A 26,889-nucleotide genomic window follows, 5' to 3' on the forward strand; every position below is an offset into this window, starting at 1 on the left:
ATAGGAGCCTGCAGACCCCAGATTTGATCATTAGTACTTCTGAGTGCAGCAGAACTCTGGGCGGTTGAGTAGGAAACAGATCAGACTCAAGCTTCAAAAAGTATTTGGCAAGGCATAAATAACCATTATTCCATTCAGCTAGCAATTGCTGCTCTATACAAAAAAATGTGATGATATGGTGCAATGGGTTATAACCGTGGAAAATCATTTTGATGGAGTGGACACCAAATTGCAGAGGCTGAGGTCAACACTGAAGGGCAGGGGGCAGTCGAAAATCATCGTGGAAACCTTGGGCTGAGCTGTTAAAGGCAAGGCAAGGAGACATCTCCTTTATTAAGAACTGCTGTATTAAAAGGAAATCTTTTTTTTTTTTTTTTCTGCCCAAAAGGAGAGGTGTTATCTTTCAATGCTTTAGTTTATAATGGATTCCATTCACTTAGCATATACAGCCACTATTTTATGATGAATATCTTCAGTAATCTCCTATACTTGTACACCACTTCTTAAAAGTACGTTTGCCCCTGTTATCTTGTGTCTAAAGTAACTGCTATGGGTTGGACAGTCATATACTTTATCAGTAGCAATATTGAGACTAAGGGGGTCACAATTGTGTCAGCGGGGAAAACTGGATGCAGTAAGACCCCCTGGCATCTTAAGTTTCTCAGTGCTGGGTTTTCTGCTGAAGATCAGCTTTGGTAGAAAGGTGATGTACAGTGAGTTCTGTAGTGGGTTTAGTGAAGCAAATCTCCCCTAGAAATAAGAAATGTGGGCAGTGTATTACCGCTTTTGACGTGAAATAGGCAGGATGCCCGAGCATTTTGTGGAGAACGTAGCTTGGCCCATTCTTTGATTCCTTCAAATATAGATTGAGGGCCCCATCAGGCCACTGACCAGAAGGGCACCCACACTCACCTCCAGCTCCCCTTCTCCCACTCTTTTTCCCTCCTTGTGCCTGCTACTGCTGGTCACTCTGTCTCCTTCTGCTGCTTAGCAACACTCCCCTGCCCCACCCCCGGAGAAGTCGGATGGGGGGCCCCTTCATATTTGCATTTCTTACTTCACTCCTTCTTGTCCTGTGTTTTCATTCTTGTCGTCTGTTTAAACAGGAAAAAAGCGGTGTCTTCCCCCTACCTTTTATCTAGTCCCAAGTTTTCATGTCTCAGCTCTGTCTTTTAATGAGGAAAAAAAAAGGTCCATGCAACTTTGCCCTGAATTGTCTGTCTCCTAATTCTCAAAACAGAATCAGCCAGAAAAATTGAGATGGACACATTTTTTTTTCCCCTGACTGGCCAGTATTTCTTTTCCCCAGGAGAACCCAGAGCAGACCGCATGTACTCTTAGGCACAGAACTGCAAAGACTAACCCATATGTAGGCGAGATTAACAGTGATGTCAGACATGGTGACTCTTGTTTCTTTTTTCCTCTTTTTATCAATAAGTTTTTCAGTGAGCACTCAAAGCTATTAACAGAATATATTGCAATATATTACTACATATGCTTTTTTTTTTCAGGCCAGGCTTTACTGGGACTCCTGCTGCAGGGTAGGGGTGTATGAGAACAAACCAACAGGTTCCCTTGCTTGCTCTGCCCCCCAAGGAAGGCTGCGCTTGTTCCTTATATGGGAAAGGGTAGGGACGTGTCCAGGGCTCAGGTAGGAGGGTGGCTTGCTTAGGTGGTCTGCCCACCCCTTAAGTGGTGTGTGCTGCCGCATGCTTTTGCTCCAGGCTCTTCAGACACTGCAGTTGGGATTTTTGGTCTCTTTGTATCTTTTGCCCAGAATCTGCCCTAACTGCTCATGCAGGCAGTTATTTTTCATCCCATTTAGTTTCTTTGTATTTTCTTGCTGGAGGAGAGGTTGTTCAGGTATAAGCTTTGCAGCAGTGCAGCAAAGGGTCCCAGATCCCAGACCTGTCTCATTCCCCACTGAGAGACTCTACATTGTTGTTCTTAAGATGCTGAAGGTCTCTTCTTCTGAAACTTCCTCCTGCTAGACAGGGACCGCAGACCCTAGAGGTATAGAAGTCCCTCGATGACTGTTCCAAGGACCTGTAGGGACCTGGGCCACTCTCCACTGGAATGGGCTGAGTTCCTTGAGCCATCATGAGCCTTACATCAAGCTGTTGGAGCCAAAAGGACAGAAACTTAACCAAAAGGTTAAACAAGCAAGGGATGTAAAGGAGAGCAATAGCTATTGAAGGACCTAGAAAGAGAAGGAACCTGGTTAACTTTGGTCTTCCTTAATGTTGATAAGGGAGGCAGTATCACCTGGGCTTGTTCAGTTGACACCTCTCTGCCTGGACTTGTGCAGTTCAGTTCAGTTCAGTTGCTCAGTTGTGTCCGACTCTTTGTGACCCCATGGACTGCCAGGCCTCCCTGTCCTTCACCAATTCCTGGAGCTTACTCAAATTCCTGTCCATCAAGTTGATGATGCCATCCAAGCATCTCATCCCCTGTCATCCCCTTCTCCCACATTCAATCTTTCCCAGCATCAGGGTCTTTTCCAATGACTCAGTTCTTCACATCAGATGACCAAAGATTGGAATTGCAGCTTCAGCATCAGTCCTTCCAATGAATATTCAGGACTGATTTCCTTTAGGATGGACTGGCTTGATCTCCTTGTAGTCCAAGGGACTCTCGAGAGTCTTCTCCAACACCACAGTTCAAAAGCATCAGTTCTTCAGCATTTAGCTTTCTTTATAGTCCAACTCTGACATCCATACGTGACCACTGGAAAAACCATAGCTTTGACTAGACAGACCTTTGTTGGCAAAGTAATGTCTCTGCTTTTTAATATACTGTCTAGGCTGGTCATAGCTTTTCTTCCAAGGAGCAAGTGTCTTTTAATTTCATGGCTGCAATCACCATCTGCAGTGATTTTGGAGCCCAAGAAAATAAAGTTTCTGACTGTTTCCATTGTTTCCCCATCTATTTGCCATGAAGTGATGGGACCAGATGCCATGATATTAGTTTTCTGTATGTTGAGTTTTAAGCCAGCTTTTCACTCCCCTCTTTCACTTTCTGATATCAAGAGGCTCTTAGTTCCTCTTTACTTTCTGCCATAAGGGTGGTGTCATCTGCATATCTGAGGTTATTGATATTTCTCCGGGCAATCTTGTTTCCAGCCTGTGCTTCATCCAGCCCGACATTTCGCATGATGTACTCTGCATAGAAGTTAAATAAGCAGGGTGACCGTATACAGCCTAGGCTTGTGTTTCCTTACTATTAACTTTTATCTGCTCTGGCACATTGATCCAAGAGCAGCAGGAAGTAGTTGTTCTGTCAGAAGAGTATCAAGAGTCAGACTGTTGTCAAGAACCATGTCAGGCAAGGGAACAAGAGTGTTTCCAAGTTCCCATAAGGCTTCAAATAGGACCCAACCCACTAAATCATTTTACTTAGCTGTCTGATGGTGCCTGTCTTTTGAACAGGTATCTCAGAGCTTCTGGCTTACAGGTATACTATTTTCTGTATATATTTCTGTATATATTTCATGACCTGCAGGGTTTCTGAGGGAAAAAGCTTGAGTCTGGACAAATGTACCCAACTAGATATCCCCTGCAGTTTGACAGCAATAGGAGTGGTTAAATGTACTCTATAGGAGCCCTTCCCTTTTGACAACAGGTGGTCTTGGAGAGACCCCTCTCTCCAGGTTTTAAGAAGAATTTGGTCCCCCGGGGTTTTTTTGTGTGTGAAAGTGCTACTCCTTCCTCTGTATTTTTAATGGGGGCTGGCTGTGCCTTGGGGCATAGTCAGATTGCCTAATTTGCTTTTTTTTTTTTTCTCAACTTTACATTTGCTTTTTAATTTTGCAAAGCTTGACTTTGTTTCTTGCCTGTTCCATGAACTCTGTCTTGTCCTGACAGTGCCCTCAGCTTCTCAGAACTGGTGAATTCTGTCCCAATGTGCTCTCAGGCATTTGGCAGATCTTGAGTATATTCTGTTAATTTTTGTTGGCCGAAAGGAAAACACTAATTTTTTTTAACAGCTTCACTGAGGTATAATTTACATAGCAATATAATTCACGCTGTGTAATTATAGTGTGGTTGAATGGTATCTTCATATAATTTCTTCACATATGCAATTTACATTTATCCATTTATTTAACTTCCTATCTTTTAATACCCCTACACCTGACGTCCGATTCCCTGCATCCCAAACCACGGTTGTCTGTGCTCCTTCTCATCCTCTTTACCTCCATCTGCCTAGCATTTTCTGGGTTCTTCCCAGGTAGAGGTGATACTAGATATCCTATGTACTCTTTTTTTTCTTTTTTAACTGGAGGGTAATTACTTTATAATATTTTTTTGGCCTCTGCCATACATCAACATGAATCAGCCACAGGTATACATATGTCCCCTCCCTCCTGAACCCCTCTCCCACCTCCACCCATCCCACCCCTCTAGGTTGTCACAGAGCACTGGGTTGAGCTCCCTGTGTCACACGGCAAATTCCCACTTGCTATTTACTTTACTTACGGTAATGCATCTGTTTCCACGGTATTCTCTCAATTCGCCCCACCCTCTTAACACATGCCTACGGAATACTGAAAGACGGCACTGATGAGCCTGGTAGCTCAGAGGGTAAAGAGTCTGCCCGCAATGCGGGAGACCCGGGTTTGATCCCTGGGTCGGGAAGATACCCTGGAAAAAATGGCAACCCACTCCAGTACTCTTGCCTGGAAAATTCCATGGACGGAGGAGCCTGGTAGGCTACAGTCCATGGGGTCGAAAAGAGTTGGACACGACTGAGCGACTTCACTTCGTTTTCACTTCACTGATGAACCTACTTCCAGGACAGCAATGGAGATGCAGACATGAAAACAGACTTATAACAAGCACTTGAAATCAGATGGTGTCTCTCTCTCTTTTCTTTTCATTGAAATCGGATGGTCTCTCTCTGTTTCTGGTCAACAACAAATCCATTGTTGACCAGAAGTTGAAGAACTTGGGACCCTGTGACGGGGGGACACACTACGGGCAGGAGGGGCTAGGCTTGCAGTTTCCCTGAGTTACAACCCTAACTGCTTCTCTTAGAGCACCACTGCTGTGTTCTTAGGGATCCAAGGAGAGTTGGTCATTACCATTTGTTGAACTCCTACTATACAGTGGGTACCATGTTAGACCCTTGATGTGGATTGCTTCCACAAGGTTATTATCCTTATTTTCCAAAGGTTATTTCCTTATTTTTACAACGAAGAAAACTAAGACTGAGAGATTTTAACAGAGAGGTTAAAAACCACCTGCCCAAGATCCGCCTGCAATGCAGGAGACCCCAGTTCGATTCCTGGGTCAGGAAGATCTACTGGAGAAGGGACAGGCTACCCATCCCAGTATCCTTAGGCTTCCCTTGTGGCTCAGCTGGTAAAGAATCTGCCTGCAATGCCGGAGACCTGAGTTCGGTCCCTGGGTTGGGAAGATCCCTTGGAGAAGGGAAAGGCAACCCACTCCAGTATTCTGTCCTGGAGAATTCCATGAACTGTATAGTCCATGGGGTCACAAAGAGTTGGACATGACTGAGTGACTTTCACTTTTCACTTCAAGATCACATAAGCAGCCAGACTGACACAAGTTCTTTTGGACTCTGGAGCCTGTTTTCTTAACCTGTATCTTCTGGTACTAATTAATGAGAAGCTGAAGGAAAAAAAAACACTGGCCACAGAAACCCAAAAAGCAGAGCTTCTTGCAGCCAGGCAGGGCAACTGGGACACTCAGCTCCCTCAGCTGTCCCCGGGCCCTCACACATCCCTGCCCCACGAGAGAATTCTCTTCACTGTAGTCAGTCAGTACTGTTAGAGTCCAGTTTTCCTAGCCAAGAAGTTACAGAAACATGTCCTTTGAAGAATGAGTTCCACCTGGAACGTTCTGTTTCCTCAAAGGGAAGAAGTAATTATGTGGGGAGACGTGTTCCTTTAGAACAGCTCCTTCCTGGATAACCCAGCTTGGGTTTTTGGTCACAGGATGGTGAATCTTAACGCGCCAGGCCAATCTCTCTTATTTTGCTGAAAGAAGTTACAAAGGGTGGGTTTGTAAAGGTAACTCCCAAAGCAGCTGACGTTCCCTCCTCTCGACGTGCTTTTCTGCCCTCGCGCGCGTGCGTGTGTTCCCCACTCAATGGCGACTGTTCCCACAGCTACGAAGAAACTTCCCAAGCTGCTTGTCTTCCTGGAAAACTTCTCCTCATGCCCTAAATTCTTCTCAGTCAGAAGCTCAGCTCAAAGTGACAAGCAATGGACCACCTCTTGCCCCTCTGCAAACATTTACGGATGAGGAGATGATGATAAAGAGCGCAGGTGAGTGAACCCGGGTTCACCGCAGGTCTCCTCGGGTCACGTGGCCTTTGGTATGCGATCACACGGCCTGCGACAGGACTGGGGGAGGCGTTCTCCTAAGTTTGTGAATGGGATTTTTGTCATTAATTTTAAGTCCTCCTTTTTTCTTTTTTTTAAATTAATACATGCCAGATTTATAAGATAAAGACTTACTAGTATTTTTTTTCCCCTACAGTTAAAAAATTTGCCCAGGAACAAGTTGCTCCTTTTGTTTCAAAAATGGATGAAGATTCAAAAATGGAAAAATCCATAATACAAGGATTATTTCAACAAGGGGTATATAATTAATGATTATTTTAATTTCAAACTTTCATAAATACCTTCCAGTGTTAAAATGTATGCACACTTTTAAATTTAGGAATGGTAATGATGGCATGATTTCCTAGTCAGAATTATGTGACTTCTCTTTCAGATTGAGAGCCTAGTTAAAAAAATTTTTTTTAATTGAATTAACTTTAAAATTAGAAATACCGGTGCTTTCTAAGTAAAATGTTAGAAGCAAGAGTGATTTCTTCAGACCAGTGGTATTCAACTGGGGGCTATTTTTGTTCCCCAGAGGACATCTGGCAACGTCTGAAGATGTGGTAGTCACAACTAGGTGTGCTGTGACGTCTAGTAAGATGCAGGCCGAACATTGCAGAGTGCACAGGATGGCCTGCTGAGACACAGAATTATCCAGCTCAGCAATGCCAAGGTTACGAAACCTTGCTTTAGTAAAGCTTCACACCAGAGCATCTACCCGAATCTCTGTGTATGTAGGAAACCTAAAGCAAGAGGTTCGCATCTGGCATCCATCAGAGTTAACCCGGGCAACCAATTTCCAACTTTTTAATTGGAAACTCATGGTGCTTTAATAGAAGCACAGTATATAAAATAGATAAAAATAGAAATGTTCTGACTGTGAGTATAGGGAGAGGTTATCAGCATGGGAGCCCCACGGAGAACATTTCAGAATCACCGGACTCTTCATCTCTTCCTTCTGTATGGGTGGGAAGATTTTTTTTTTTTTTAATACTAAGACTATCCCTGATAGCTCAGCTGGTAAAGAATCTGCCTGCAGTGTGGGAGGCCTGGGTTCGATCCCTGGGTCGGGAAGATTCCCTGGAGGAAGGCATGGCAACCCACTCCAGTATTCTTGCCTGCAGAATCCCCGTAGAGCCTGCTGGGCTATAGTCCATGGGGTCACCAAGAGTTGGACATGAGTGAGCGACTAAGCACACACATGCAAGGCTACCCAGGTGACGCTAGTGGTAAAGAACCTGCCCGCCAATGTAGTGGTAAAAGAGATGTAGGTTGGATCCCTGCATTGGGAAGATCCCCCGGAGGAGGGCATGGCAACCCACTCCAGTATCCTTGCCTGGAGAAACCCATGGACAGAGGAGCCTGGTGGGCTACTGTCCATGGGGTTGCACAGAGTCGGACACTTAGCAACTTAGCACACAAGGCTGTTCCAGAACTAATAGTCCCTATTAGTTCAGAGCCATTGGCTTAAATCTTAACCAGTTATCCTGTTTGAAAATTAACCTTTTCCAGTAATTGTTTTATTTCTTACTGTTCAAATAATACTAGTTTTTTTTTTTTTAATACCATATAGTAGTAGTTTTTCAGCTTTCTTTTAGCAGCGAAACTGTTGGGAAAATAGAATCTTATGTGAAGTCACAGTGGTTCAGAAAGCATCCATTTCTCAGCCAGGTCCATTTACAGAACCTCAAGGCTTCTCTGAGAGGTCTTGGGGTCCCACAGTTTGAGCTTCGCTCTCGTGAGGGGGTAGTTCTTGCAGGCAGGGTCATCTGCAGCGACAGGTTGCCTGCCACATCACAGTCACTCCTGCCTGCTTGTCACACACCCCTTGGGGGGTCTGCTTCATTTCACATCTTGCATCAGCTATTCTCAACCTCACGTGACTCCTAACTTCTGACCTCTACAGAGGTCACCTGCCAAGATAATTGACAAATATGTCCATCGGTGACCTTTTTAGAGAAGCAGTGTCTCTGACAGCTGTTAAAGATACGATAGTCTAATATTCTCACGCCTCTGTCAGCCTTCAGGCACCTCCCAGTCCTGAATTCTTCCTCATAGAACATCATTGCTGGTTTGCTCAGCTTTTCTATCCTCCCCTTTATGGTTCTCACTTCCTATCAGCTAAGTTTGCCATCAGCTAAAAACATAACAGCCATACCCTGGCTGCAGCACGTGCAACTCCCTACTACCTGGAGAGGGCAGAGAGAAGCATTCCTCTTTGCCTGGTCACAGCTTTGTGTCTCCCCCCACCCACCTTAGTAAAAGGCAGATTTATTCTATGTGAAGAGAAGTCAGAGTATACACAGTTTTGGGTCTTGAATTACATGTGCACACATTCTCTTGCTGAAACAAGGACACTTAAAAAACAGAATATTGTGGATGTTTCATGTTCCAGACTGAAGACTGGTTACTGAATAGTCAGGCAGTTACTGAAAAGCCTTGAGCAGTTTTGACCACGATTGTCAGGCACCTGGGCCTTATCTTGTGTGATTCTAGAAAACACTAGACCACATGTGGTCTGCTAACCATCTGAACTTGCTGAAATGGCCCCAAAAGGAATGGCCATTCAGTTATTCATTCAATTATTATCTCAGTTTAAAGGGTCAAGGTCTCTTATTTTTGTTTTTTAGATCCCAAAAGCAAATAGTTGATAGTTCTAGCATGTCATTTTATCTTTTGAAAATATATTTCTGTTATAGATTTTCCTGTTTGTTATAGATTTTTTTTTGTTACTTAGAGGGATAGAGCCATACCAAATAAAAATAACATATGCATACAGAACTTAAAAATCAAGAACATATATAATTACAAATTATTTCTGAACTCATTCTTGTAAGAAATTGTCCCATATAAAAAATAGCTTTCTTAATGTATGTTTCCTTCTTTTTCCTTTAGTTGATGGGTATTGAAATTGACACAAAATATGGAGGAACAGGAGCTTCATTTTTTTCCTCTGTCCTAGTGATAGAGGAGTTAGCCAAAGTTGATGCATCTGTGGCTCTGGTATGTGACATTCAGAACACATTAATTAACAGGATGATTGGAAAATACGGAACAGAAGAACAGAAGGCTACCTATTTGCCCAAGCTAGCTACAGAAAAGGTGAGTTGACATGAGTTGTTGAAATGGATCTGATCTTGTCTAAATGTAGGATGTTTTCAGGAGAAAAGTAGCTACAGTGTTGGCTTTTCTGTTTAAGACCACAACACAGCACCACTAATTACTCAAGCAATGCTCAATAAATTAATGAGCTCAGACGGTAAGGAATGTGCCTGCAATGCAGGAGACCTGGGTTGGATCCCTGAATCAGAAAGATCCCCTGGAGAAGGGTATGACACCCCACTCCAGTATTCTTGCCGGGAGAATTCCATGGATAGAGGAGCCTGGTGGGTTACAGTCTATGGGATTGCAAAGAGTTGGACATGACTGAGTGGCTAATACACACTAGAAAAATACACTCGGAAAATTTAGAGAATTACCTTTGCACAACTAAATTATTTCTCTTTTGGGCCTAATTATATCTATTGTTTTGATTGATGGTTTCATTTACATTGCAATTATGAAAACCAGTTTAATGAAATGTAACTTTGAATATGTGTGCTTAGATCTTTAAGTTTGACCTAGACAAATAGTGGGATGTATTTTGGGAAATAATGCTGTCAGAATGCTGTTACTATTTCGATACATACAGGCTTTTGGAAGTAGCCAGAAGTTTTTGATTTTCAAGTGTTGATTTTGCTGTAAGTGGGTATTTGTTATGCAGAATATAAATACAGGTCTTAATTTGGAATTTTTTCCTCACATGTGTAGGCATCAAGTATCTGCATTTCAGAGACTGGAGCAGGTAGCGATTCATTTGCTATGAAGACCAGAGCTGATAAAAAGGGAGATTATTACATCATCAATGGGTCAAAGATGTGGATTAGCAGTGCTGAGATTGCTGGGCTGTTCGTGGTGATGGCAAATGCAGACTTTTCTGCTGTAAGTTTGAAGAAAAACGTGCTAGCCATTGCCCCTCATCTTTTCTCTTTGTTTCTTTTCTTTACTTGCATTTTCTTCTTAGGACTTAGTCTTAAATTCTCCATTCTCCTCAGAATTGGAAAGGTTAGACAGCTGACATCTTTTCATCCACTTATTTACTAACCTCCTAAAACAAATATTACAATTAAAAATAAATTTTAGCTACATGGAGGACCATTTAATTAATATCCTAATCTGTTAGACAGGAGGCTAAAATCTTAAATTTTATAGAATTTCAGATTTTCTGTTTAATAATGAATTTAAGTAGCTATTTAGTACATTTATTTATTTTTGATGTGGATCATTTTAAGTTTTATTGCATTTGTTCCAGTGTTGCTTCTGTTTTATTTTTTGGCCAGGAGGCTTGTGGGATCTCAGCTCCCCAACCAGGGATTGAACCCACACCCCTTACATTGAAAGGTGAAGCCTTAACTACTAGACAGCCAGGGAAGTCCCGTAGCACATTTATTTTTTAAAATTCTTTTTCTAGCACATTTATTTTTAAGAATGTTTTATTACATTCTTAAAATAAGAAGGGCTTATTCTTATTTAAAAGAAAAAGGGCTTCCCAGATGGCTCAGGAGTAAAGAATCCGCCTGCCAATGCAGGAGTCACAGGAGACACGGGTTCAATCCTGAGTCTGGAAGATCCCCTGGAGGAGACAATGGCAACCCAGTTTTCTTGCCTAGAGTATCCATCATGGACAGAGGAGCGTGGTGGGCCATAGTCTCTGGGGTTGCAAAGAGTTGCACATGACTGAGCACGCACGCACACATTCAGTTGAAAAATAGACATATAGCAAAATGGTAAAGATTGCTTTTGTTTTTTCTCTAGGGTAACATTAAATAAAATTTTGAAACTTATAAAGTTAAATGTAAGATGGGGAATTAATTAATCATGTAATACTTTTGTGTTGCTTAATAATTTTGATAGCAACAGTAGTTTCTGAAAGTGTGAAGTAGATTTTGAATCTACTTGCACCACTCTGGTTTCATAACACACATGGTACAACTCTGAGTTCATTAGTAATTAGTGCTGAAGTCTGCTGTCAGTTTTCTGTTTACTTTGAGCCCTTTGGAAACAAGAGATCTTCTCAGTCCAAGTGGTGATAGCATTTTAAATCTGCATTTCAGGGGTATAAAGGAATTACCTGCTTCTTGGTCGATGGTGATACCGAGGGCCTTCATGTAGGGAAACCAGAGAACAAATTGGGAATCAGAGCATCTTCCACCTGCCCAGTCACATTTGAAAATGTCAAGGTGGGTATCTTAGACAAGGAATAAGCTCTGCCTGTATGTATAGTTGCGAGTAAGGTATCAAAATTATTAGTCCTACACAGGAGAGTATTTTGTAAACCTCTTGAACAGTGATCTTAGTTGAGGTCATGACCTCAGTGTGCTTCTCACAAGCGTTGAGACCAAGGTTGAAACCCTGTCTGCCCAGCCGCTGGTCTCAAGTGCCAACCCAGAAAAGTCATCTCATTCATAGTTTAGCAACCTGTTGCTTGTGCACCAAACATGGCTTCGGAGGAGGAAGCCCACAGCAAGGCCACAAGGTGGGGCTGTTGCCCAGGAAGAGTGGAAAACAGCCAGGCAGCCCCACCGCAGGTGAGAGTTGAGTCTTAAAAAAAAAAGAAGCGATGACTGGGATGGGGTGCTTTAGACCTGACTGAGGTAGGGCAGGGTGCGATCCATCAGCTGCCGCTGGTGAGAATGTCGCCTTTTTGGCTCCCTGGTGACTGTGTATGTGCTCCTGGGGTGTCCTTATGGGGTCGTGTGAGCCTCCCTGCTGCACCCCAGCTCTCTTTCTTCTCCTCATCTCCCTTTGCTTTCCCCACGCTGCCCACTCTTGTCTCCTAACTGCTCATGTTAAGAAGCTAAGTGTATTTTTTTAAATTTCTCTCCTGCTATCCATAAAGCAGGTTTATTTTTGTGGCCATGCCACACGGCTTGTGAGATCTTAGTTCCCCAACCAGGGATCAAACCTGTGCCCCCAGCAGTGAAAACACAGAGTCCTAACCACTGGACCACCAGGGAATTCTACCAAGTGTATTTTTTTTTTTATTGCTCCTAGTCAGTAAACGGTGTAATCTGTGTCTTCACTCCTGCTTTATCTTGTGTCCACTTGCACGTGTCCACACACACCCCTCCGTTGATTTTTTCACAGTAATAGTCTAAACGGAAGAGAGGCTGACAACCCGTCCACGTTTTCTGCTATTCCTGATCATTTATCTCACACTGTAGCATACAAGTAAGAGTTTGGGGGGGGTGGGCAGAAATTGTTATTCATTTATGTTGTTGATTAATTGTATGAGATTTCATTCTTCTAGATTCAAAAGATGTCTGTGCTAGGCTCTGGAGGATGCAGTAGTGAACAGCGTGGACTTAAGTTCTATCCCCCTGAGAGTGCGTGGGAAGCAGTTTAGAAGGAGTTTCAGAGACATACTGGACAATTTTCTAGGAGTTTAATGAATACTATGCTAGAGTGTTATCACAAAAACTAAGAGTATATGTGCATTTAAAAATATATAATCAAAATGAATTATGGCAAATTAAATTGAGAAATAACTGCACATTTTTCTTTTCAGGTTCCAAAAACAAATATCCTGGGGCAAGTTGGGCACGGCTATAAGTATGCCATCGGGAGTCTTAATGAAGGCAGAATAGGAATCGCTGCACAGGTTAGTCAAATTTTACCCTTTAACTTGATTCTTCCACACACAGTCAATTAAAATGTAAAAAGAAAAAAAAAATCAGTAAAACCAGTGAGTATTTGGAAGCTCTTCAACACAAGATGGCGCCCTTCCCTTCCATGAAGCAAAAGAATAGCTTCTGGCTGTGATTTCTTTAAAATTCCGCTTTGGTCAATTATGTAATGTCCTGAGACCCAAACAGTGGCTTAGAGCTAACAGTTTTTTTCTGCTTTGAGAGCATTAAAGTATTATCTAATACCTGGATCGATAACTTAAGTACATTGTAGATTAAATGTGGTATTTCTTTTTTGAAAATCAACTTTTCAAAGCATGCAATTCATTTTGCAATTTTAAAAATGAAGAACAAGTAACATTCAGGGGACTTCCCTGGCAGTCCAGTGGCTGACTCCATGTTCCCAGTGCAGGGGCCCGGGTTTGACCCGTGGTTGGGGAACCAGATCGCACGAGCCACAGCTGCAGAGCGCATGTGCTGCAAGGGAGATCCAAGATCCGGGGTGCCGCAACCAAGACCCAGCACAACCAGATAAATAAACATTTAAAATAAGTAAATAAATCTTTCAGAAAAAAGGAAGACGTTACAGTCTAATGTGTAGTGAGAGTCTCTGTAGATAATGAAAAATTTTTACTTAATGTTTTGCATGTGAAAAGCAAACAAGTTTTTGCCCTGGCACTTAGAGATAAAATGGCAACAATTAAACAGATATACAAGATAAGAACAATTCAATTTTTTTTAACCAAATTTGCCCTTTAAATAGCATATTAAATTTTTCTATTAGATGACACCAGTTGCTTTCTAGAATCACAAAGTGAAATCTTTGGTTTTATGAATTCATTTTTGTAACATATTAACTTTTAATCAATGAGTATTCAGAACTCAAAAACTTACAGCTTTTAGATTTTGAAGATACTGCATATATCAACTATTTGGAGTAGTTAAATTATAATTTTACTCTAGATTTTTCTTCACTACTGTTAATCTGCTAATAAAATATTCTTAGCTCAAAACTTAACCCATATTTCCCACAAAACACAAATAACATATCAGTCAGGAGAACTGGCTTATCTTTTCATTTTAAAGTTTTTCCTGTGATTCAGCTTCATCGGATATGGCATTAAAAACTATAGCATTGGATTTTGTTCTTCCCAGACACATAAATAATACAGATGGCTGGCAGTAAATACACAGCCTGGGCTTTAGTGTAATTACTCCAGGTTATCGTATAACCTAATTAAAAGTTAAGGTCAGAAAAAAGAGAAACAAAGAGTAAGATCTGGTAGTTATTATTTCTTGATTAATACTGTGAATGCCTTTTAGAGAGGGAGGCACCTGTAACTGAACTGAAGGCGTCCATCCTTAAAACTCTGTAGTTATAAAGAATTTTAGTTTTTCATTATTTATAGTGAACATTGTACACTGTTTTGGAAAAGCCTCTGTTGCCTGACAAGTGATCACTACAATTTGTGTCCATAAACTATATTGTTGACATCCTGTGAACTTTAGTTGTAAGAGTTTAGCAGCAGCATCTTCTCTCACAGCCGAAAGTACAGTGAGTTGCTGCTTCATTTTAATTTGCTTTGGGGGTTTTGACTTGGTTTGGGTTTTGTCCTTAATATAATGGTGCATAATATTCCATCCTCCAGAAAGTTCAAAGTAAAAGGCTGAGGAAAAATTTGAATGAACACTAATGAAATATTGATAAGTTTGTGGGCAATTCCCCCCAAAGCTTAACTATTGATTTTCTTTTTCCTTTTTCTAAAACCTACATGGTTTGATGTAATTAGATAGTGATTTAACAGCTACCTAATGTTGAAATGTAGAAACAGTTTCTAAGCTCAGGTTCATTCAGTTCTTGTGGAGATGGGGATGGCAATGAGACAGTCCAGCTATAACTGCCACCATATCCTGATTTGTTCCTCAAATGTATACACTGATATTTTTACTGGCATCTCTGTGTCAGTGGTCCCCAACTCTCGCTGTGCATTAAATCATTAAAGAGTTTTCAGAATGCTGGTGCTCAGGCCCACTCTCCCTCCCCCTTCCGTCCCACGCCCAGGGTTTGGGTTTGGTTGCTAGACCCTCACAGTGTTTGTTTGTTTGTTTTTCCACCATTGAAAATAATTTATTGAGGTGAGGTTTGTGTAACAAAATTAATCATTTTAAAGTGAATAATTCAGTAGCATGTGTTATATTCCCAATGTTGCTTAGCGGTCACCACTCTTATCCTAGAACATTTTCGTCGCCCCAGAAAGAAGTGCTGTGCTTTGAAGGACTCACCCCGAGTGCTGGATAGACTCTTAGCTTTATGGTCCCTCTCATCAGTTCAGTCACTCAGTCGTGTCCAGCTCTGCAACCTCATGACTGCAGCAGGCCAGGCAGATGGAGGGTTCTGACAAAATGTGGTCCACTGGGCAAGGGAGTGGCAAACCACTTCAGTATTCTTGCCTTGAGAACCCCATGAACAGTATGAAAATGGTCCCTCTCATATCTGCTCTAAGTCAAGCGGCAAGGGAAGGAGGGTGGCTGAGCATTTGTGGTCCTGGAGAGGTTACTGCTCAGGGCGGCCCCACATTGGTATTTTTATTATTTGAGTTCCCCTAGATGATTCTAACAGAGAAGGCAATGGCACCCCACTCCAGTACTCTTGCCTGGAAAATCCCATGGATGGAGGAGCCTGGTAGGCTGCAGTCCATGGGGTCGCTAAGAGTCTGACACGACTGAGCGACTTCACTTTCACTTTTCACTTTCATGCGTTGGAGAAGGAAATGGCAACCCACTCCAGCGTTCTTGCCTGGAGAATCCCAGGGACGGGGCAGCCTGGTGGGCTGCCGTCTATGGGGTCACACAGAGTTGGACACGACTGAGGTGACTTTGCAACAGCAGCAGCAGATGGTTCTGACGTGCTGTCAGGATTGAGAAACACTGCTCCTTTATGTCCTGACATCCAACCCACCGAAGTTCTTGTCATTCAGTCGCTAAGTCCTGTCCGACTCTTTGTGACCCCACGGACTGCAGCGTGCCAGGCTTCCCTGTCCTTCACCATCTTCCAGAGTTCACTCAAACTCAGGTCCATTGATTCGGTGATGCCGTCCAACCATCTCATCCTCTGTCACCCTCTTTTCCTCCTGCCTTCAGTCTTCCCCAGCATCAGGGTCTTTTCCACTGAGTCAGTTCATCGTAATCGATGACCAAAGTATTAGAACTTCAGCTTCAGCATCAGTCCTGCCAATGAATATTCAGGGTTTTCTTTAGGATTGACTGGTTTGATCTCCTTGCTGTTCAAGGGGCTCTCAAGAGTCTTATCCAGCACCAAAGCTCTTATTAATCCTGATCATATATGAAATGGACCAGAAGATAGAAGGTTCAGAAGCAATAAAATTTCTGAGGCTTAGTTTGCGTCTAGAGACTCAAGCTTAAAGAAGAAGAATCCGTAAAAGTGGGCATCACCACACCAAAAAGTCTGCCTCCATGCTGGAATCAAATATACTCTTCTTCATAGGAAATTAGTCACATTTTCTCCCAATTCACGACTTTATGACTTCCTAATCTAAGCTTAGTGACGGTGGCAATAGAACACAGAGAAAGATGGAACACCCTGCCTTCCTGCCTGCTTAGTCACATCCAACTTTTTGCGACCCCATGGACTGTAGCCCACCAGGCTCCTCTGTCGATGGGATTTCCCAGGCAAGCATGTGGAGTGGGTTGCCATTTCCTTCTCTGGGGAATCTTCCCAACCCAGGGATCGAACCTGAGTCTCCTGTATTTCCTGCATTGGCAGGCAGGTTCTTTACCCTCTGAGCCATCAGGGAAGTGTTCTCCCAATTACTAGAACTTAAGTTCTATAAATGCAGTGGGTGAAGGTCATTAACATATGCCTCACCATCTTGGTATGCCTAGTTCTTTCTCTACCCCAACTTTTCAATTTGCCTGTAAAAAGAATTTGTAACCTGAATAATCAAGAACATAAAGTATTAATAAAAAATAAGAAATTCTGATTTTTTTTAACAGATGCTGGGAGTGGCTCAAGGCTGTTTTGACTACACTATTCCATATATTAAAGAAAGGAAACAATTTGGCAGAAGGGTATTTGATTTTCAGGTATGTAATTATTAGCATCTTTCTACTGTTCCATACTCGCGTCTTCCTGTTAATGAAAAGCTTTGTCACAAAGCCGCAAGGGAATCCTCTCGGGGATTTTAATGGGAGAGGCACAGAAAGGAAGGAATAGGTCTCAGTGTGTATACTTGTGACTGCATTGACCTTCTCCAAGGGCAGAACAGTAGTCTTTGAGGCCTGGTTATGGCATGATTGAGGATACACCGGTGAGCACTTGGGAGCTGCCTCCTCGTGGCTTCCAAATTCCAGAGCCTGGGGTTTGTGGTCAGACATCCTGGGTTAGAATGTTGGTTCTTTGTCTTGCTGGCTTAGTCCTTGAGCATGTTACATCACCTCTGCAAACCTCAGCTGCTTCATCTGTAAAATAAAGGTAACACTACATACTCTTTAGGATGATTTGGAATCAAATAGATGTTTTAAGGGGCTTCTCTGGTGAATCAGATGGTAAAGAATCTGCCTGCGATGCTGGAGACCTGGGTTCGATCCCTGGGTTAGGAAGATCCCCTGGAGAAGGGAACAGCTACCCTCTCCAGTATTCTGACCCGCATAGTTCCATGGACAGAGGAGCCTGGCAGGCTACAGTCTATGGGGTTGCAAAGAGCCGGACACGACTGAGCGGCTTTCACTTTCTTTCAGATGTTTCAAGTGCTTGACACAGTATTAAAAATAACACTCACATTTTTAAACATAATTCTACGATAATTTATCTTTTAAATCTTCGCGTGCATGCTAAGTTGCTTCAGTTGTATCTGACTCTTCTCGACCCCATGGGCTGTAGCCCGCCAGGCTTCTCTGTTCATGGGATTCTCCAGGCAAGAATACTGGAGTGGTTTGCCATGCCCTCCTCAAGGGAATCTTCCTGATCTAGGGATCAAACCCGAATCTCCCACGGCTCTTACATTGCAGGCGGATTCTTTACCACTGAGCCACCAGGGAAGGCTTTAAATCTTGGCAGTTGTTAAACAATTTACATGAACTTTGAAAAATTTTTCAGAAGCAATATGTGGAGTGGTTGATTTTAGATTGCAGGTTTTAAACTGCCCTCTGGTGGCTCAGTAAAGAATCTGCCTGCAATCAGGAGGCCTGGGTTCGATCCCTGGTTTGGGAAGATCCCTTGAAGGGAATGGCTACCCACTCCAGTATTGTTGCCTGGAGAATTCCATGGACTAGAGGAGCCTGGCGGGCTACAGTCCATGAGGTCGAAAAGAGTTGGATACAACTAACTAACACTTTTGCAAAATGAATGGGTTTTTTTGGGCAAGTATGTTTGAGTCCGTCAGTGTTCCATATACAGGCGGGATTTTGACAACGAGTTGGGTTTCCAGAAGCCGTGATTCTCTACATTGGATCTGACCATTGCAGGGGCTCCAACACCAAGTGGCTCACATGGCCACCCAGCTGGAAGCTGCTCGACTCCTGACATACAATGCTGCGAGGCTCTTAGAGGCTGGGAGGCCGATGATTAAAGAAGCATCTATGGCCAAATACCATGCGTCAGAGGTAAAACAAACAAGAGTAATGCAGTCTTTTAGATTTTTTTTAAAAAACTTATTTTGTATTGGAGTATAGCCGATTAACAATGCTGTGATAGTTTCAGGTTGCAGTCTTTTAATTTTTAAGAAATTTATTTATTAAGCCTGTCATTTAGGAACGTTGCTTGAACATTTGTTTGTTTTTCAAGTAAAATAACATGGACCTTCTAGTTCCTACACAGGAAATGCAAGAAAGTAAAGCTGCCATAGGAAGGTGCTTTAACTCTCTAAGGTTTCCATGTTCTCATGGCTCTCGGGTGGAAACCAAGTCACCCAGGTCAGGTGGAAAAGCCACTGTAAACCCCTAGGTGGGCCTCAGCTGAACACTGGCATCGTGGCTGTGGTTCCAAGTTGGGGCGAAGCGAATGCCCTGGAGATAACGTGAAATAGCAAGTCACAGGAAGATACCATCCTCGTGTTGACTGTACTCAGCATGTAACACGCTGGGCTTGGGCTGAAACTTGGTCGCATCACAGGGCTCGGCAGTGTGTTAGTCACTCCCTGGCCTCAGATATTTCTTTAACCCCTTCAGTCCCCAGGTCTAATCTTGTGCCTCAACCTCCCTTCTGAGCTCCAGACTAACAGATCCGCTTCTGCTTTACCCACCCCGCCCCCCTCCCCCGACCGCCACCCTCCCTTCCCGCCCTGCACAGTCACAAACCTGAGTCCCCTCAGCGCCCCTCCTTTGCTCCCACTCCCTGTTGAACCCGTCATCCTGTATGAGAATTCCGCCCCTCAATTTGTCTCGAATTGGTTTCTTTCTCCCCTAGTTTCTATTACCAGTCGTCTAGTCCAAGCTGTGCCACCTCTTCACCAAAACACCGGAGGCAGCTTCTGACTTCTGCTTGGTCCCTGTGGCTTCCTCCAGTCCAGTGTCCCTTTCAAGGTGTCCATGAGGCATGCTATGCTCCAGTTTTAAACCCTTCAGTGACTCCTCACAAAAAATGGAAACTTTTTATTCACCTATTGTTGCTTTGAACAAATTACTGAAAATTTAGAGACAGGACAGTTCTGTCGTCTCACAGTTCTGGGGTAAGACATCTGAAATGAGCCTCACGGGTGGTGCAGTGGTAAAGAATCCGCCTGCAGTGCAGGAAACGCACAGAGACTTGAGTTCGATCCCTGGGTCAGGAAGATCCCCTGGAGGAGGACATGTTGCCATGTCCAGTATTCTTGCCTGGAGAATCCCATGGACAGAGGAGCTGGCAGGCTGCAGTCCATGGGGTTGCAGAGAGTTGGACACGACTGAGCACACACACACACGTGCACACACATTCACACACACGGGGTGAAATTTGAGTGTGGAGCTGCCTTCCTGGGGGCTCTGGGTGAAAGTCCATCTCCTCTTCTTCCCCAGCTTCTAGAACACACTCACTTTCCGAGACTCAGGACCCCTTCCTCCGTCTTCACAGCCAGCAGCGTGTAGTGTGTTAGATATTCCTGTGTCTGTGGTCACAGCACCCTTCTCTACTTCCCTCTTTCCCTTGTAAGGACCCTTGTGATGACACGGGACCTGCCCAGATAACCTGGGATCATCCCTTAACTTAACCAGCCTGCAAGTTCCTATGCCGTGTAGGTGATGCACATTTATACTTTCTGGGGATTCTCCTGGGGACACCTTTGGGGGCCAGCAGATTATTTAAACTGCTCACATCACATGAGGCCCACTGCTGCCCACACCCATCCCCTTTTCACAGCTCACCCCGACCCCAGCCCACTGGTCCTCAGGCCTTTGAGGTCGATGAACCCACTTCCCCCTTGGAGCCTTTCTATGCGTCAGTCCTCAGTTTGAAATGTCCTTTGACTTGTCCTTTAGTTGTCAGCGAGGCTGTACCTTCCTCACCCATTGCCCCATCTACACCACGGCAGCTCCTCCCGCAGGCTCTTCTCTGGCCCCATAGTTTGTCAGTTTTGGTGATCGTGCTTCAGCATCTGTCTCTCTGAATGACCAGCAGGACCTAAAGGGCAGTGACTGGTCAGCACCCTGGCAGAGTGGATGATACAAGAAGCCCTTGGTTAACATTTGCTGAGTAAATGACACCGTCGACAAGTATACAAGTCTAAAACAAAGACCCTAATTCTCTTAAGAATTTTATGAACTAATAGGAAATTTTCTATAAATGGTATAGAGACTGGGACGAAGAAATGTTAATTTACAAAATAACCTCGCTCCTTCCAATTGCCAGTGGTAGTGAATCCACGTTACTAAGAATGTTTTAGTGTTGGTCATGTGTAAGTTATGTGGTTTCAGCGTGATTTATGCTTCTTTTTGGTAGCTGGCAGGCCTCATTACCAGCAAGTGTATCGAGTGGATGGGAGGAGTGGGCTACACCAAAAGTTACCCTGTGGAAAAATATTTCCGAGATGCGAAGATTGGTAAATAGAGTTTTTAACACTTATTTTGTTTTATTTGACTCTTAGGCGTTTTAGGCTGTTGTGTTGGTTTGATGTTTTTGTTGTTGCTACTGGCACCTGGGCAGAGGCAGTTTTAAGTCTTCAGTTACTATGTTTCTTGGCTCACCTTTTTTTGTGGCTGGATTTTTCCCCCACTACTTCTTCCTTCAAAAAAGTAGATTTATTATTTTTTAAACATCAAATTGTCTTTTTAAATGCCTCAAGGCCTCTGAAGGCCTTTCAGTAAAACCACAACAAATTCTACTGTCTTAATTTTTCTTTTACTAAAAATGTTAATATTTTTGACTGGCTTAATGCTGTTGCTGGAAGCTCAGTTCTAATTTTAGACATTAAGTGGGTAACCAAGCTTGAGCGTTACACTGCTCTACTGCCAGGTGGGAAGATAGAAACTCAGCCAGTTATAAAAGCTGCCTATTCCCAGGAAACCATCCAGGCTTATGCATTGATAGTTTAGGAACGGGAAACTCACCTGTTTAATACTGATTCTGGAAATGTGTAAATCAGGTGGAATATTGTCATCTCTTAGGTAAGATTACCTTGTAAATAATACCACATTTAGGGGACACTGCATAGTGTTCCTGGTACAGTTTTATAGTAAGTGCAGAGGTGGTGTTTGCAGACCTGATTTGTGTGCAGACTCTTCCTGTGGCTCCACTCCTTTATGTTCCTTTTCTCCCCTTTCTTTAAGGCACAATTTATGAAGGAACTTCAAATATCCAGCTGAACACCATCGCAAAGTGCATCGGTGCGGAATACTGACAGGACAGCCAAAGAAGCGGGCCCCCTCCCTGGTGCCACTGGTGTTAAATTTTAAACTGTGTGCCTTTTTGGGGGCTGTGGACCTCCATCTCACTGAGTGATTTCATTTGGGCCCTTCATCTTGGATCTGAGACCCTTTCTGTCTTTTCTTTACAATCTGCTTAACTTAGGCACAGAAAATCATTTTTAAAATTTGGGAATAAGTGTACCATAGTTTCTCCAAAACTATTTTTAAAGCTCTGTATGCATTATCATTCTAGCTACTGAATGTGTATGCTCCGGGGTCCCCGTGACCCAACTAAAGAGCCCGTGTGCTTCAGCCAAAGATCCCACATGACAGAAAACCTGACACAGCCAGATAAATGAAAAAACATTTTAAAATAAATAAATAAAAGATGATCGGACTTAAAAAAAAAAAAAAGTCTCTACATTAGTTTTCAAGTATGAAGTTTAAATAATTTAATAATCAGAATATACTCAACATTGTAATATTCATTTTACCAATGATGCTGTTTACTTCTGTTTATATTGAATACTTAAGCTTCAATTTAAATTGAATACTGAGTAAAATTGTTTACTCAAGCTTAGTTATTGAGCTTTATCATGATAGGTAATTCAGAAATTATACTTTAGTTTGGTGATTCTCCAGAGGGGTTGTCTTACCCTCTTAATGAAGTGTATTAAAATCTTGTAAGGAAGGAGAAATACAAGAGAGCTGTAGGGGTCAAAAAGCAGATTGAGATATTATTAAAAAAGGACATATCTGGGAAGGCAAAAATCTGTTGTTTTACAGTCAAATTATAGAAAGGCAAAGCTCAACAAAATATCTAGCTGGCAATGCCAGTTCTTCAGTATCAGGGATTCTTGACCAGGAGAAGAGGATCTAAGTCCTCTGTCCCCTAGAGGGGAGGTGGACAGTGAAGGGCTGAGTGTGTTGTATTTCCTGAGACAGGGCAAGGATTAGAGGCGTTGGAGAATGTTTCACCGTTCATCCAGTTGTTTAAAGCAATCACTGCTGTCAAGTGGGAAGCACTTTAGTACTTTAATGAAAGGATGACGTTTATTAAGAAAACTTGACATTTTCAAAGTAATTTTGCTTTACACATTGATGTTCTTCAAATTTGTATAATGCATATCATGGTTAAGTATTCAGAATTGTGTAAGTACAGTGGAGATAGGAGTTACGTTAGAATATTAGAAAGACATATGGACAAATTTAGACTTCTGATCAAAAGAGAATAAGTCTACTTAACTTTCAGATAGGGAGCTGACAGAAACTAATCATGCAGTCTTTCAGAACAAAAGGACAGTGCTCTGATAAAGAAAGTAGGGATGGATGAATTGTCCTAAAGCGGGGCAGGGACATCTTTGATTTCTGTGGTTATTTGAGTGAGGTGGGCTTTTCAGATGACAGAGTAGAAACCAACATCAGTAATACTAACTTCCTCCCCTGGAGTTATAAACATGTGAAGCTACAATAAACCTTGTTCAGATTAGCAGTACGAGAGAGGCTTCTGTGTATACCTGAACCTTGAATTTATATTTCATATTGATACAGTTCTAATTGTGTGTATGTTTTTGTACATGTTCTCAAATAACAGTTGAAAATCATGTATTATAGTTAATATCTGTCCCTACCTTCTTCCATTAGTGAATTTTGTTATTGTACCATTTACCAAAGAGGATGTGGTAGGTTTTCCTCATAGTTCTTCCATTATAGCTTTTCTTAATAACCATGACTTTGAGGGTTTTGAGTTTGTGTCCAGTGGAAGGACAGGCTTGTTTACCTCCTGAAACCTGTCATTACTCTTTGTTAATTTGAGGATAGGGCCATTACGGGGCCCAGAAGGAAAAGCCCTGAACACAAGCACCAAGTCACATTTATGTGGGCAGAGCTGGACTCACCCCAACTGCCACGTTAGTATTGTCAGGAATTTTACTTTACAACACAAAAATGAATCGGTGTCAAAGATTTTAGAATTATGGAAAGCTCCCAATTCCTGGTGTCTCGGTAAAGAATCTGCCTGCAATACAGGAGACCAGAGTTCAGTCCCTGGGTGGGGAAGATCCCCTGTAGAAGGGAGTGGCTACCCACGCCAATACTCTTGCCTGGAGAGTTCCATGTACAGAAGCAGGCTACAGTTCATGGTGTCACAAAAAGTCAGACACAACTAAGTGACTAACACTTTCACTTTCAAATCTTAGAAAGACTTTAGAGACCCATCCAGCCAACTCTCTTCATTTTAAAAGTGAAGGATTCATGTAGCCCAAAATACTTACCCGAGATCATCCGTCCAGGGCCAAAGATAAAACAGAGATCCAAATGTACTGGCTCCCAATTCTGTGCTCTTCCTACTGTTTACCACTGTCTCTGTTCAACACATTCTGGATTTCATCCTTGCTATATTTCAGTCCTCTTATTGGTTTATTTTAGGTTTAACTGATAAAAGAATAACATGTCAGAAGTGTTAAGACTGATGGGTGTCATTACTTACATTTATAAATCACCTGACGAATATACCAGCTCTCCTAGGATGTAGCTGGTATGTCAGATATGAGGATGATTGTAATCACTTGGTTTTATGATTATGGTATGTTTTAGAAAATGCACTAATCCTTGCTGATGTATTTTTGCTTATCTCAGAAAGTGAAACTTTTGTTGTAATGGTACACATCAGACTGTAATCAGTGTTACAAAATCAATATTCTATGGAGAATGAAAAAATAAAGCACTACCTGGAGGCTTTTGCTACTTTAATAAAGCAAAATTGTTTGTTATGCATACAGAAGTAAGAAAACAATGTACTCTTCCCGCAAGACAGACACTGTACCTTTGCTTACCAAGCTGGTAGCTTGCCTGTCATGTAAGCTGATTTTGTTTGTTTTCAGGGAAGAGACCAATTTTAAATTCATGATGCTAAATAAGATTTTTACCAGATTGATCATCCCCCTCCCCTGCTTCTTTTTAAGGCAAAAAAAAAAAAAAGCAGCTCTTCAGTGGAGAGGTCACTTCTTTTGAGCACATCTTCACGGTATGTATGGGGTTTCCCTGGTGGCTCAGACGCTAAAAGCGTCTGCCTGCAATGCGGGAGACCTGGATTCGATCCCTAGGTTGGGAAGATCACCTGGAGAAGGAAATGCCAACCCACTCCAGTATTCTTGCTTGGAAAACCCCACGCACGGAGGAGCCTGATAGGGTACAGTCCATGGGGTTGCAATGAGTCAGACTTCACTTCACAGTATAGCTCACATAAATATCCAGCTGATATTTATCCCTGTGTTTGTAGTGTCGCGTCTGGAAATCTTGCATTGTCGGACCTTTTCCTCAGTGATACACTGGTGTCTAAGCTCACAGGAGGTTTCAGCCTATCTCTTCCCCATATTTCCCACAATGTTTTAGAAATCTAGACATCAGTCCGTCTGTACGTCTGGCATTCAGTGATGTGTGTCGGGCAGTCATGCGGCCAAGGGCACAAGGTGCTGTGCGCCCCAGGCTGCCACGCAAAGATGGGTAAGACCGTGTTCTTAGCAAAATGTTTATGCCAGGTGTCTTTTTTGTCCTGTTCTCATTAGTGAATCCTCACACATAGAAAACCGCCAAGGCCAACCCTATGCGAAAGTATTTAGGGACTTCCCTGGTGGTCCAGTGGTTAAGACTCTGTGCTCCCAATGCAGGAGGCCTGGGTTCCATCCCTGATGAAGGAACTAGATCCCACAGGCCACAACTAGGAGTTTGCATGTGAACTAAGAGCTATCGCAGCCAAATTAATTAGTTTTTAAAAAACTCATCATTTAAAACAGTATTTCTTTAGATCCATTAGAATGATAACAATAGCACTAAGATCTCTCACGTTCTTATCACGTGCCAGGCATTATTCTACGCTCTCGACACGTTTTTTAACTCAGTCCTATACAGTAGGTGCTCTTGTGAGCCCATTTTAAAGGCAAGGAGACTGAGGTATGGAGAGGGCATAAGTTGCTTATTGATACATGACAGAAATGGTTCAAACTCAGTCTGGCTGGTGAAGGCCCTGTCAGATTCCTTCCTTTGGGTCGTTAAGGTTTGTTTGTTTTTAGGAGTGTCCTAATAAAAAGGTCGCTGCCACCTAGCCCTTTACTAGCTAGTAATTCTAAAGGAATTGTTTCAGATCATTTCAAGCAGAAAAACTAGCTGAGAACATGGCCTGTAAGACAAATAAACAGGCGTGGTGGGAGCATGTGGGTTTGGCAAGAAAAAATGGCAGGTGGGTGGATAGGGCAATAGGCAGATGCAGCAGAGGAGTGAGAAGGGTACTGAAAGGGAACTAAGGAGATTCCAAAAGAGACAATTCATCTCCATCACAGCCGTCAAAGAACTGCCCCGAGGAAGGAAGAAAGATGGAGCAGGATACAGATCCGAGCGGGAGTGGCTGCAGGATGTTCGACTTGCCATCACTTGTATGGGTAACTCACAGTATGAAGGGAAAAAAGACACGTAACTTTGAGGACTTCCCTGGTGGTCCATTGGTTAAGAACCTGCCTGCCGATGCAGGGGACATAGGTTTGATCCCCGGTCCGAGGAAGATCCCACATGCCCGAACGCCACAACTGGTCAGCCTATGAGCTGCAATTTCTGAAGCCCATGAGCCTGGAGGCCAAGCTCCGCAACAAGAGAAGTCACCTCAATGAGAACCTCGTGCGCCACCACGAAGAGCAGACCCTGCTCACTGCAGCTAGAGAAAGTCCATGAGCAGCAAAGAAGACCCAGTGAAGACAGTACATAAAATATAAATTTTAAAAATAATTTAAAAAAAACTTAACTTTACACAGCTTTTTTCCCCAAAGAAATTATGGTAAGTGGAAAACAAAGCAAGGTAGCCAAACAGTAAAACTCAGAGGTATAAATGGGTTAAACTCACCCATTAAACTATGTTCAGTTCAATTCAGTTAAGTTGCTCAGTCGTGTCCGACTCTTTGCAACCCTATGAATCGCAACACGCCAGGTCTC

The 26,889-nt window shown here is 42.8% G+C and overlaps 1 protein-coding gene across 2 annotated transcripts in view; it reads left to right on the forward strand.

The window, feature by feature from the left end:
• Positions 1–24,684, forward strand: part of ACADSB (acyl-CoA dehydrogenase short/branched chain) — a 52,446-nt gene extending 27,762 nt beyond the window's left edge. For both annotated transcript variants that reach the window (XM_061403782.1, XM_061403784.1), the window contains exons 2-11: positions 6,130–6,289; positions 6,504–6,604; positions 9,245–9,451; positions 10,160–10,330; positions 11,503–11,628; positions 12,957–13,049; positions 17,089–17,178; positions 18,559–18,696; positions 21,005–21,104; positions 21,832–24,684. In XM_061403782.1, the coding sequence (XP_061259766.1) occupies positions 6,130–6,289; positions 6,504–6,604; positions 9,245–9,451; positions 10,160–10,330; positions 11,503–11,628; positions 12,957–13,049; positions 17,089–17,178; positions 18,559–18,696; positions 21,005–21,104; positions 21,832–21,902 (1,257 nt within the window). In that variant the 3' untranslated portion in view covers positions 21,903–24,684. The remainder of the gene's footprint in view (positions 1–6,129; positions 6,290–6,503; positions 6,605–9,244; positions 9,452–10,159; positions 10,331–11,502; positions 11,629–12,956; positions 13,050–17,088; positions 17,179–18,558; positions 18,697–21,004; positions 21,105–21,831) is intronic.
• Positions 24,685–26,889: the final 2,205 nt, after the last annotated feature.

Source organism: Bos javanicus, chromosome 26 (genome assembly GCF_032452875.1).
Source record: "Bos javanicus breed banteng chromosome 26, ARS-OSU_banteng_1.0, whole genome shotgun sequence".
Taxonomy (NCBI): Eukaryota; Metazoa; Chordata; class Mammalia; order Artiodactyla; family Bovidae; genus Bos; species Bos javanicus.